This window comes from Haematobia irritans, chromosome 2, assembly GCF_050003625.1.
Source record: "Haematobia irritans isolate KBUSLIRL chromosome 2, ASM5000362v1, whole genome shotgun sequence".
NCBI classification, from domain to species: Eukaryota; Metazoa; Arthropoda; class Insecta; order Diptera; family Muscidae; genus Haematobia; species Haematobia irritans.
In genome coordinates this window covers 118,536,031-118,549,996 of record NC_134398.1, presented here as the reverse complement: position 1 = coordinate 118,549,996, position 13,966 = coordinate 118,536,031, and the positions used below count along the sequence as shown (strand labels likewise).

The 13,966-nt window shown below is 31.2% G+C and overlaps 1 protein-coding gene across 1 annotated transcript; it reads left to right on the top strand.

Moving 5' to 3' along the window:
* The first annotated feature begins 12,192 nt into the window (after positions 1–12,192).
* On the top strand, positions 12,193–12,522 carry LOC142225026 (enhancer of split m4 protein-like). The gene has a single exon (XM_075294802.1). It carries the CDS (start codon positions 12,193–12,195, stop codon positions 12,520–12,522), a length of 330 nt encoding a protein of 109 aa, XP_075150917.1.
* Positions 12,523–13,966: the final 1,444 nt, after the last annotated feature.

Sequence of the window (13,966 nt, the reverse complement as noted above, 5' to 3'; positions counted from 1 at the left end):
GGCTTACAAAGTGCATGGTCCGCGGTTCGATTCTCCGTCCAGGCGAAAGGGAAAAAAATTTAAAAATTTATAAAATCGTATAATTTCTTCTACATTGTTGTTAAGAACTAAAAAACCTCGTGGATGTGAGAAAGATGTGAGGGAAAATGCAATTAGCATGAAAACAATGGTTTTTTTGAGTTTGTCTTTATGGAATTGTTTTTACATCCTGGAAAAGAATAAACGTTTATCACAAAAAGTATATACTTTTCTTCCAAATGTACTTCCTTTCAACGAAAAGCAAATGAGAAACGAACTTTGTTTGTCTAAAAATTCGTTTGGGAGGAAAGAATTATTTTTTTGCGTGTAGACTCAAAATTTAAGTCGGCTAATGCACTAGGGTGAAACACACGCAAAAAAAATAATTCTTTTCTCCCAAACGAAATTTTAGACAAACAAAGTTCGTTTCTCATTTGCTTTTCGTTGAAAGGAAGTACATTTGGAAGAAAAGTATATACTTTTTGTGATAAAGGTTTATTCTTTTCCAGGATGTAAAAACAATTTCATAAAGACTAACTCAAAAAAATTTTTCTTGCTAATTGCATTTTCCCTCACATCTTTCTCACTTCCACGAAGTTTTTTAGTTCTTAGCACCTTTTTCTGTAATACCAACAATGTAGAAGAGATTATACGATTTTATAAATTTTTAAAATTTGTTTACCTTTCGCCTGGACGGAGAATCGAACCGCGGACCATGCACTTTGTAAGCCAACACACTAACCACTGAGCTATGTACCTGTTATGGTCATCAATAGATAAATATCCATATAAGTTATATTTATATAGCATAGCTTGCGGCGCCCACGAACCGAATAAACAAAGTTTATTTAACAGAAACAAACATTTAGTTTGGCACCGTGGAGCAGTGGTTGCTACGTCCGACATGCATGCCAAGGGTCGTGGGTTCGATCCCCGCTTCGACCAAAGTTTTTTTTTGTTTTTTTTTTTACATATATTCCAGATATGTTCGGAAGATTCCGAAAAAATGTTCAACATTACATTGTAGTATATTAAATTTTGAACTGTAAACTGTGTCTTATTAAAGACCTAAAGTCGGAAAAGAATAGTGTTTGATATAAACGAAATGAACTGTGTTGTTGTTTCAAAAATAACTTTTTTTTTTTTTGAAAAAATAAAAATTTTGTAACAAACGAATTTTTTTGGTGATAAAAGTTTAAAATTTTCGAAGCAATTCAAAAAACTCTAACAAAAGAAAAACGTTTTCGGTACACGTTTTCCAAACGTTTTTTTCTTTGCGTGCACAATGTTAGTAAAAAAATATGGAAAACATTTAAATCTGAAGCAATTTTAAGGAAACTGCGCAAAAGTTTATTTATGGTTTATCGCTCGGTATATATGTGTTAGAAATTTAGGAAAATTAGAGTCATTTTTGCAACTTTTCGATTAAGCAGTGGCGATTTTACAAGGAAAATGTTGGTATTTTGACCATTTTTGTCGAAATCAGAAAAACATATATATGGAAGCTATATCTATATCAGAACCGATTTCAACCGAATTTGGAACGCATAGCTACAATACTAATTCTACTCCCTGTGCAAAATTTCAACTAAATCGGAGCAAACAATTGGCCTCTGTGGTCATATGAGTGTAAATCGGGCGAATGCTATATATGGGAGCTATATCTAAATCAGAACCGATTTCAACCGAATTTGGAACGCATAGCCACAATGCTAATTCTACTCCCTGTGCAAAATTCCAACTAAATCGGAGTAAAAGATTGGTCACTGTGGTCATATGAGTGTAAATCGGGCGAACGATACATATGGAAGCTATATCTAAATCTCAACTGATTTCAATAAAATTTGGCACACTTGACTACACTATTAATTGTACTCCTAGTGCAAAATTTCAACCAAATTGGGGTAAAACTCTGGCTTCAGGGACCGTATTAGTCCATATCGGGCGAAAGATATATATGGGAGCAATATTTAAATCTGAACCGATTTCAATAAAATTTAGCACACTTGACTATAGTACTAATTGTTCTTATTGTGCAAAATTTTAAGCAAATTAGGGTAAAACTCTGGCTTCTGGGGCCATATAAGTGCATATCGGGCGAAATATATATATATATATATATATATATATATATATATATATATATATATATATATATATTATATATATATATATATATATATATATATATATATATATATATATGGGAGCTATATCTAAATGTGAACCGATTTCTTCCAAAATCAATAGGGTTCTATTCTGAGGCAAAACACATACATGTGCCAAATTTGAAGTCGATTGGACTAAAACTGCGACCTAGACTTTGATTACAAAAATGTGTTCACGGACAGACGACTCTATCGACTCAGGAGCCCACCCTGAGCATTTTTGCCAAAGACACCATGTGTCTATCTCGTCTCCTTCTGGGTGTTGCAAACATATGTACTAACTTATAATACCCTGTTCCACAGTGTGGCGCAGGGTATAAATATTTTTATAATTATTGCAAGAATTTTTATGAAATATGAAAAAACCATTATTTATGATGACAGCTATTAATTAATTTGATTTAACACTTAGGAGATTAAGTACCCAGCAAAACAAAGCGTCGTAAAAATCTTCTTTTTGGATCCGGAAGTGGTGCCAAATTGACACAGAAGTGATGAATTTAACATGGGCTTGTCATAGGACGGATGTCCACCATTTCAACAGCCGTTGCACTGAATTTCTTCTTAAGATGGGATGCGAATTCAGTGTTTTGTATGTTAATTAAAAAATTTTGTGATATTTTGACAAAAACAAAAAATTTAATTTTTTTATGATTTTTAATGCATTGTAACGCTTGTCTGGAATGTTTGACATCAAATATTTTCAAAAATTCGCAATTTTTCTAGAAAGGATTTAGCATTTTTTTCGGCAAAATTTAAATAATTTGTACCATTTTATTAATTCTTAATCTGTTTAAATAGGCTAATTTGAAACAAAAAAATTTAATTTTTCATTAAAAACATGAAAAAAATTAACTCAAATTAACTTCCTGTGCCGTTATATTTTAACGAACATCTTTGGGAGGACATTTTTGGAAGTGCTTTTAAAGATGTGCCTTTAGAAGAACTTCCAATTTGTTTTTTGGTGGGTAGTCTTTTGGGGAATATTGAGCGAACACGTCTAATTCCGTTTTAAGCACTTCTAATTCCCATTTAAAAATAACATTTTGCTCTTGAAACATGTTTGAGGTGATCATATTCCTTTTCTGGGTGCATAAACAATTTTTTCTCTTGTTAAAGAACAAAGTATATAAGGCTGAATGATCGGCTACAAAAAATCTCCTCTGTAACAGATACTCCCAAACATATTCTGCTTCAAGCGTATATATTTTCAGAATTTGTTCAAACAAAAAAATGTTTGCGCTGTGCAAACATGTTATGTTTCACCCTAAACATATCATTTTTTAAGTCTCCAAATAGTTAATTCCAGTTTCTAAACATTTGTTTGCTTGCAAAAAAATTTCTCAAATATAATTGCGCTAGAATAGAAATAAGCATGTATGTTTGTAATTTATTTAAAAAATGTAAGTCGATAAGCAATCATGGACGAGTACTATAAATGTATTTCGTTATCTATCTCCGTCTCCATATTTATCTTTTTTCTACTTCTCGCTCTCTCTCTCTCTCTGGCGCTTCTAAACATATATATGTTTATACGAAATTTACAAACTTTATATGTTTGAATCCAGAGATATTATATTTAAGAAAATGTAAGGTCCCAAACATAATATGTTCTAACGTATTAACATATATAGTTTATGAACATTATATGATTGCACTTAAAAATAATGTGCCAAAAATTTGAGTTCCAAACATTTTTACACCGAAACATATGAAAAACAGTCTTTTTCGTCAGTGTAGACGAATCTTATGTAGGTGAGGTTAGGTTAGGTAGCAACCCGATGTTTCAGGCTCACTTAGACTATTCAATCCATTGTGATACCACGTGGAAAGAATTCCCTTCGTAAAAAGAATGAAAAGTTTCGTTAAAATACTAAATTTGTCATTGTTTTACAACCAAAGAAACTTATCATTAAAAGAACGAAATGTAACGCTCTTTTCACGAAGTTTGTTCTTTATAGTTGTAGGTAAAACTTTCGTACTTTTTATGAAATAGTTTCGTAATTTTTATGATACAATTTCGTACTGTTTATTATACAGTTTCGTACCTTTTATGAAATGGTTTCGTACTTTTTATGAAAAACTTTCGAACTTTTTGTGAAAAATATAGTCCAAAGTGCATTTGGTTGTAGTAACAAGTTTAAAAATGTTATCTTAAGTTTTTGAACAATTTTTAGTTTGATTGTTTCACTTTTATTCAAAACATGCCGTCACCCAAATGAGAAGTATCGCAGTATTAATTGAGTAAAGAAATAAACTCAAGCATATTATACAAAGACAATTTTATGTCGCGAACGGAAATTTTACAAATGTAATGAAACTTTTTCGTTATTTCAAAGTATATGTTTTGTACTTTTTATGAAGAAATTTTAACGCAGAATATTTTCATAAAATATTCATAAACTCGTAAAAACTTCTTCACAAAAGTCATGAAATTTGAAGAAAATTTCGCTAAAAGTACGAATTTTTTACGAAGAAAAGTTAAAGTAGAATATTTCATAGACGTTTCTTAATATGGTCTTCGTAAAATTTACGAAAATGAATAAAAACGTCGTTATTTTAATAAAGAATTCACGAAGAATAGTTAATGAAAAAAGTTTCGTAAAATTAACGAAGAGAATTCTTTCGGTGCATAGTGGTGAAATTCTCTCTTATCATTGAGTGCAGCCCGATTCCATATTTAGCTCAATGATAAGGGACCTCCTTTTTATAGCCGATTCCGAACGGCGTTACACTTCGAAGCTTCGAAACACTCAGAAATGTCATCAGCACAGTGTTGGGCGTTATTCAATAAATTTTTATTCAAATAACAAATAATTTTTTATTCGTTATTTTTCATTTGGAATTTTTTGAAATCAAATTTCAACTGTTATCTGTTTATTTGTGTCACAAATAATTATTCGTCATTCGTTAGTTGTTATTTGTCATACAAATAATAATTTTTTTGAATCGAAAAAATAAATTGAATTTATTGAATTCTTCTGATAAAATAATCTTTTTTTGAGGAGTGATAATTGTCTTTATAACTAGGAATGGAACCGGAAGGTACAATATCCAAAAATAGTGATTCAAGTGAATCTGGTTTTTCCATTTTTGATGGAAAATTCTACAGAATTTTAGAAGACGGAGTAAAGAATATCAGTGCTGTGTGCGTGAAATGTGAGCCTGATTTTGTTAAGATAAAAGGAGAGAAAAATTCAGCATCAAACTTCATATCTCACCTTAAGAGGCGACATGGTAAGGATGCGTTTGAAGAGTACCAGAGCTATAAACGCCTAAAACGTTCTCAAGCGAAGGAGGTAATGAGAAAAAAAAATTTTTTTCACATACGTGTATTATTTGAAATTTTATTTGAAACTTTCGAATAACAAATAAAAAGATAACAAATTAATTGAAGTTATTTGTTTCCATAAATAAACGAATAAAAAAAATAATTTTTAATTCCAAATAAATCGAATTTATTCGTTATCTTTTTATTCGTTATTTAGAATAAATTTTGCCCAACACTACACCAGCATTACTGAGAAGGCATAATCCACCGTTGTTCGGTCGAAGCAGGAATCGAACACACGACCCCTTGAATGCAAAGCGGACATGCTACCATTGCATCACTGTGACGAATCTTATGTACTCTACATCATAAATTGAGCACAAAGTTTACTAAAATCTGTCACCAAAATCGAATCAAGGTATATTTAAGTGGAATTAAACAACAAAACTAATATTGTTGTTTAATTCCACTTAAAAAATAATCTTTATCGAGTATATATTGTACTCCATATGCTTGAGAATAATGAGTTACCATCACTGAATGGTTTACTGTATAAAGTCACTACAATGAAAATAACTAAAGGATTGGAAAAAGTGGGTTTTCAGTACTAAAATCGCTTCTCTAACATATGTTGCAAACATATTTGGCAGGAAGCGCATATATTATTGGAAGCATTTGGAGCCCAAAAATATTATATGCTTGGAAGAATTTTCTTCCAAAGAAGATTGTACTAAAAAAAATTATGTCTGCCTAATTGCATATTCCCTCACATCTTTCTCACTTTCACGGGATTTGTTAGTTCTCAGCACCTTTTTCTGTAATACAAACAATGTGGAAGAAATTATTAAATTTTATTAATTTGTTGAATTTTACCTTTCGCCTGGATGGAGAATCGAACCAAGGACCATACAGTTTGTAAACCACTGGACTGCGTAGCTGTTATTGTCATCAATAGACAATTATCGTTATAAGTTATATTTATATAGCATAGTTTGCGACGCCCATGCAAACAAAACATTATTCAACAGAAACATACATATGTTGGTCACGTGGAGCAATGGTTAGCATGTCCGCTTTGCATGCAAAGGAACGTGGGTTCAATCCCTGCTCCGACCGAAAACTAAACATATTTTTGTACATCTATTTTTACATATGTTCCAAAAATTCCCAAAAGACATTACATATTACTATATTAAATTTTTACAATGAAACTTCGAAATGTTGGTTATTAAAGATTTACACTCAGAAAATAGGTCATATAAACGAAATGAGTTTTTGGATAAAATATTATTTTTTGTTGCAAAAATAAAAATTTTGTAACAAAAAAATGTTTTTGGTATAAAGGTGGGTATTAAGTTCGAGTTTAGCCGCTAAAAACGTCATTTTTCACGATTACTTTTCTTTAATAATCCATTTTAAGGAATACAAACTTTGTGAAAATTTGCTTTAGGCTTTTACCCATCAAGTTATAATAAAATTTGCAACAAATATGTAAATTTTAATGCATTTTTCTTACTGATTTAGTTTTCACTTTAGCGATTTTAGCGGCTAAACTCGAACTTAATACTCACCTTAAAAGTTTGAAATTTTCGAAGAAATTCAAAAATCCACTTGTAGTTAAGTTTGGTTTTAAGCTGAATTCAAAAACAACAATAATGATTGAAGAATAAACCAACAATAACAAAACAAAATGAATGAAGATAGAGGAACTTTGTTTAGGCAAAGCAGACTGTCAAAAAAGCCTATTTTCGGGAGGTTAAAGTGCAGTTCACATTGGGTTGAGTGAATTATCCGAATTTATCCTGATAATTGGTTGATAGTTTTGCTACAAGTAGAAAATGCTGATGAGGAATGTGCTAATTCCGAAAGAGCTGTCCATCCAACCATCTTGCAGTCTATAGAGCTTTTCCCAAATAAATTTGACAAGCATACTTTTCCACTGTTGATTAAGCTACACTTGTAGTTTAGTCAATACATGGTTTTTAGCTGAACTCAGAGACGACAAAAATAAATTCAAAATTTCTAACAACCGAAGAACGTGAAGTCGAGTATAAACATAAATTATTTTACAATATATACATAAATTTATTTAGGCGTGAACTGTGTTTTACTATCATTTAACACCATTGTAAATGCATTTAAAATTTATCGTATTTAGAAATGGAAATAAATAAGAATTTTTATTAACGAATAATTATGTACTTAATTTAATTTTTTTCTTTAAGACCGGTATTAAGTTGGCATTATCGCTCTAAAATGGCCATGTTTTCACGTTTACTTTTCTTTAATAATTCTTTTTAAAGAAAGGAATTTTTTTCAATTGTTGGTTTGGATCATTTCCCCACATTTTACTGTCCCAACTCTAAAAAGAGTATAGTGCCCTTTCGTTATTTTTTTATGAAGATCCCATTGTAATTTTTATATATTTTCCACTGTTTTTTTTGTTTGTTTTTATTTCCTTTGTCTGAATATTTTGACGTACTCGTCGTACGTTCCGATTTCTTTTGAGGAACCAAGAAGAAAAAATAGTGTCCATATTGTCATGTCCACACGTACATAAAATGCTGCTCTCAAGGCAAAAACAGATGCTCTTTTTTCAAAAGTCTGTTCTCTTTACTCCGAACACTCATTTTAATATTCAAATTAAATAATATTTAGACTTAAGCATATACAATTTTTGGCGAAGCCTTATTAACTTAATGCCAAGCGCATAACCAAAAATCGTCAAAAAATCGGCAATATAAATAATATTAAAATTAAATATATAGTTTTTTGGGGTAAACACAAAACAAAAGTATTTATTTCATATTCAAAACAGAAAATAATGTACACAACTATGCATTTCAATAAATAAATATATAAAGAAATCATTTTAAATTTTTGTTTCACAAAAAAAATATTTCGTAATTTTGTATAAAAAATCTATTTTTCTAAAATATTGTTATTAATTGAGTAACATTTTTATTTAAAAATTAAATATTTTGAAACTCAAAAAAGTCCCGTGTTTTCCAAAACATATATTGTTTTGACAAAAATCTATAAAAATGTGTGTTCATTATTAATTGATAGGAACGTTCAATAAAACAACAACATTGTATGGCGCTAAAGATAGGTTTGCAATTTTGAACTCCAATTTTTTCCTACGAAATTACCTTCAACAAGTGAAAAAAATTATTGAGTATAATAAATTTTCTTTAATTTGTCAAATAAGTTTTTTCTTATTTTTGTTGTCTCAGCATTTGTAACACATTTTCTAAAATTAATTCACATTTTTCATTTTTGAGGGTTCATTCTTGTTTAGTGTATTTAACACCTGAAACTATGGAAGTATTTCAACGCGAATTGTGAGAAAAAATCATGATGGGATGAATCAAGTCCAATCTGCAAACCTTCAAAACTGATGTAAATGAATGAGTTATTTTTTGCATCATAAATCGCGACAAGCGATTTATGATGAGGATTTAGAAAAACGAAACAGGTGTATTACATTTTTACCTTTCCATAACACTATAAAAAATAGTAACGATAGGCTTATAAATCAGCTATTATATAACTACCAATTTCGCATAAAGTAGTTCAGATTTTTTTTGTAAATTTTAAATATAAAAGACGGAAAATTGGTTTTTAAATATGTATATATTTTGTTTGTATAATTTTAAATATCACAGATTTTAAAGCTTTCAATTATTGAAATTAATTTGTTTAAGTTTCATATTAAACTAAAGCATAGAGAATTATGATTGAGCCCAGCGATCTTGGAATATTTGGTTGGCCGTAGTAGTCCAGAAAAAGGTTCCCTGTGTAGTGAACTGGTACTGAATTAATGGTGCTGATGTCTTCATCATAGTAAGATTGCTTAGCGAAAAGACGTTCATTGATGTCATTTTCATAAGTCTCTATTGAGATGTGTTTCACCTCAAGACTGGCGTTGCTTTCATTTTCCAATGATTCCATTGAATAGATCTTCTTGTTATGTCGCTTTTGTAGTTTTAAAAGTCGCTTAAACATCTTCCTGATGCTGTAGGAGTCTTTCTTATTGGCGATGGTGCTATCCATTTTGTTGAAGTGGTTGTGTGAAATTTCTACGCACATTTTTAATGTGATTTTCCTGTTTGAGTTCTTTACTGAACGTATATTAGGTTGAGAATGATATTTTTCTTCGGAGTCCGTGTACCTTTTATAGTCTCAGTGGCCCAGCATTCTAAAATATTTTATAAGCAGGTAGTTTCAAAAATACCAGCATCATAGACAATGGGCAGTGCACAACAATAGAACGTCTATGTTACCAAATTATTTTCAAGGCGTGGGAACAGCCAGTGAAAATGATTAGAAAAACATAAAATCCTACAGGATCCTTTATCACCACACAAGTATAAGGTTATTGTTGTTGCAATCTGAAGAGAAAATATGCACGTGCAAGGGAAACTACTTTCAGATAGTAAAGGTAAATTCCATAACAGAAACTAAATATTTTGAACCAATATTTTTCTCACGCTATTGGTTTGAGGTTGGTTACCTAGGTATGTAGAGGACTTGTCGTGGAATGTACGGAATGATTTTCCCGGTCATGATAATAATAGCTGGTGTAAAGAAGTTCGGAGCATACTGTAGTATACGTCAGACTCGTGGCAATGAAATGACAGTGAAAGTATAGTTTCTATATTACAGCTTAACTGATCGCCATTCAACCTTCTAATGAGAAAGATATTACCCAGCATTGTTTAAATAGTAAACTAGAAGATCCTCTAATTATTGATTTGTTTTCGTTGCTCACAATAGAAACCCACAAAGGACTAAGAAAAAAACAATATGTCAATAAAAAGTTCAAATATGTATACCCACCATATACAAAATATACTATAAATATTTTTCAATTACATCCTCAGTTGAATAGTCAAATAAAAAAGGCCATTAACTACGAAATAGCTGAACTATAAACTTAACATGGCTGCCAGGCCTCAGCAACATTTTTGATTGTTACTTCTAAGCCAAAGATATGACTTCTTTAAAAAAAGCTATGTCAAAGAAGCACTTAAATTTCAAGTATAGGAAATATAAAATTGTAATTGTGATACATTATCGATTTTTTATTTTATCTTCAGGTTAACAAAGATATTGACAGAAACATAAACGGCAGTTTTAAAAATGCATCCTCATCATTTAATGCTTTCTAAGCCATAGGTTTACAGAAAATAATTTCGCGAAAAATTTTCCAATTAAAGTCATACTTGAGCCTTAAAAGATATTCAATTAAAAATTTAATTGATTCAACAAATTTTTTTAAAAGTCAATAAAAATTAATAGTATCAATTAATTGTTTAACTGACTTTCAATTAATTTTTTACTTGATATTATAATTTCTGTGATTGAAGACATTTCAATTAAAAAAATAATTGGATCACAATTTTAAAAAATAATTGGATCACAATTTTTTTGTGTGTGTTCGCAATGTCACCCCTTATTTAACGGTCCTTCAACGTCCAAGGAGAGCGTACTAATCATTACACAGGGTATAGATAATACAGTCAAAGTTACCAAAATTGGCTGATAGAGAGATATTTGAGTTCTTGATGCCAGTTAGTGAAAAGATTATGTAAGATTCTTTACTGCCATAAGTCATGGGAATTTTCTTGTATGTAATACAAGAAAGAAATATGAATTAAAATTCGCATTCATATGTTATGACGACGAGATCATTGTGCTTACAGGAAGACTTATTTCAAAGCCGCTCAACTCAACTCAACTCATAGCGAAGATGATTGACTGTTCCAATATTGTCTAATAATTGGAAGAAAAAGTGTGAGCAATAAGCAGTAAGGCCCGAAACTGTTGTTTAATGAAAGATGTGGGTTCTTAATTTTTATTTAACTATAACTCCAAAATAAACACCCGCTTTGATACGGTAATGATTACACCCCTCTTTCCCCTTTTGACTTGGTATCACAATGGACTGAATAGTCTAAGTGAGCCTGAATCTTAATAGGGCTGCCACGTTAACCTAACCCCTTTTGATAAAAGAAATCATGGTTGTACTTCTCGTCTCCAATTGCGCCCAAATAGTTTTTCTTAATGAAATCAACTAAGGATAGTACATTCACTGTTAATTCATTGCCATGAGTCAAGCGTATGCTATGGGCGGTGTCAAGTAGATATACAAGTAGAAGCAGCTAATAGCTGGGGATTGTTAGTCTCATAAAGTGTGCTCCAACTCATAAATTCTAACTTATAAATCCCAGAGAAGAGTTCGCAACCTGCATTAGAAACCAATTTCATGCCCAAAGTGTGGGAAAATATCGTCCTAAAATGTTTATTTTGTGTTATGGAATTTGCCTCTCCCATTGAAAGTTGTTTCCCATGCACGTGCACAATTCGTCCTAAATTTACAGCAAAGATATCCTTGTTCAAAAACACTGCATGTTGTGATAAAGGATCCTGTAGGATTTGATGGTTTCACTCCAATCATTTTCAGTGATCGTTCCCACGCTTTGAACACAATTTGGAAGGACAGACTCCCTATTGTAATGCACTGTCTTTTGTCTATGAATTTGGTATTTTTACAACTACCTGCTTATAAACTATTTCAGAATTTTAAGAGTATCTGCCTTGAGAGTATAAAAGCAGCAGCACTCCGGAATAAAATATCATTATCAATCGAATTTTCGTTCTGTAAAGAACTCAAACAAGAAAATCACATTTAAAATGTGCGTAGAAATCTCTCACAACCAATTCAACAAAATGGATATCGCAATCAGTAACAAGAAAGTCTCCTACAGTATTGGAAAGATGATGAAACAGCTCTTGAAACGAAGAAAGCAATCCAGCCAAAAGATCAACTCAATGGAATCTTTGGAGAATGAAAGCAATGCTAGTCTGGAAGTGGACTACCTATCGATGGAGTCCTATGAAAATGACATGAACGAACATCTCTCTGCTAAGCAATCTTTCTTTGATGAGGAAATTAACACAGTACCTGTACAGTACATTCGCACCGCAGGAGGAACGTTTTTTTGGACTTCTTCTGCCAATCAAATATCCTGCTTACAAGATCGTTGGGCTCAGGCCTAAATTTCAACACTTCAACTTGAAATAGAATTTTGAAAATTTTATTTTTATACAATTATCGAAAGCTTTAAACTTAAAACTGTGATACATATAATTATACAAACAAAATACATATACATATACGTAAATCGATGTTTGGCTTTTTATTTTTTGATATTCTAAAAATTTTGTATTTAGGTTGGGATGATTATGGTGAAACCTTAACAACACGTATGGAAAAATATGTTTTTCATATGTTCCATTATAAACAAAATAGGTTTCGGGCTGAATTTTTTAAACACAAGATATTAAAGTGTAAAAATGTAATGTTCCTAAACTAGCATTAAATGTTTGGGACACATATGTTAGAATATATTATGTTTGCGACGTCAATGTTTCACCAAAATAATATATGTGGATGCAAATATATATTAATTTAGAATATTCGAGTAAACATGTATACTTTGCGATTAGAGGTGTGCACGTGAGTAATATTGTGCTCACGCTCACGCACACTCACGACGGAGAAATCTTATTCACGCACACTCACGAAAAGAAAATTTATACTCACGCACACTCACGTACGAAAATCTTTTAAATGTCATGACTCACGAAAAATATCGTGACTCACGAAAAATGTCGTGACTCACGAATAATTTTATGAGTGATTTACCTATAGAACCTGACTGAAAACATGAGTATGGTTAAAATCGAGTGCGTTATAAAACTCTTACCACCTAGGATGTCACTAAAATTCTAAATTCGTTACTCAAGCACACTCACGAAGATATTATTTTCGTGACTCACGATCACGCACGACATTTGGTTGGTTAATCACGCTCACAAACACTTACGCCGTTGCCGTCAGCGTGACCCACGCGTGAGTCACGATAATTTCGTGTCACGTGCACACCTCTAGTTCCGATATCGCATTCAGAGAGAGAGAGGGGGTAAAGAGAAAGAAATAAATAGGAGAACCGAGTGAGTTGACGAAAGATATCAAACGAGAGAATCAACAAAAATTATTGGCTGTTGTGAAAGTGATTTATGTTGTTTCGGAAAGTTGTGCTTGTATGAGTACATTCATTTTGGATATACGTTTGATATGCATAGGTCTAAATATTATTAAATTTTAATATTAAAATGTGTTTTCGGAGAAAAAGAGAGTAGATTTTGGTGAAGCACTGACGTCGCAAACATAATATATTCTAACATATGTGTCCCAAACATTTAATGCTAGTTTAGGAACATTATATTTTTACACTTTAATATCTTGTGTTTAAAAAATTCAGCCCGAAACCTATTTGGTTTAAAATGGAACATATGAATAACATATTTTTCCATACGTGTTGTTAAGGTTTCACAATAATCATCCCAACCTAAATACAAAATTTTTAGAATATCAAAAAATAAAAAGCCAAACATCGATTTAAGTTTAAGTATGTGTATATGTATTTTGTTTGTATAA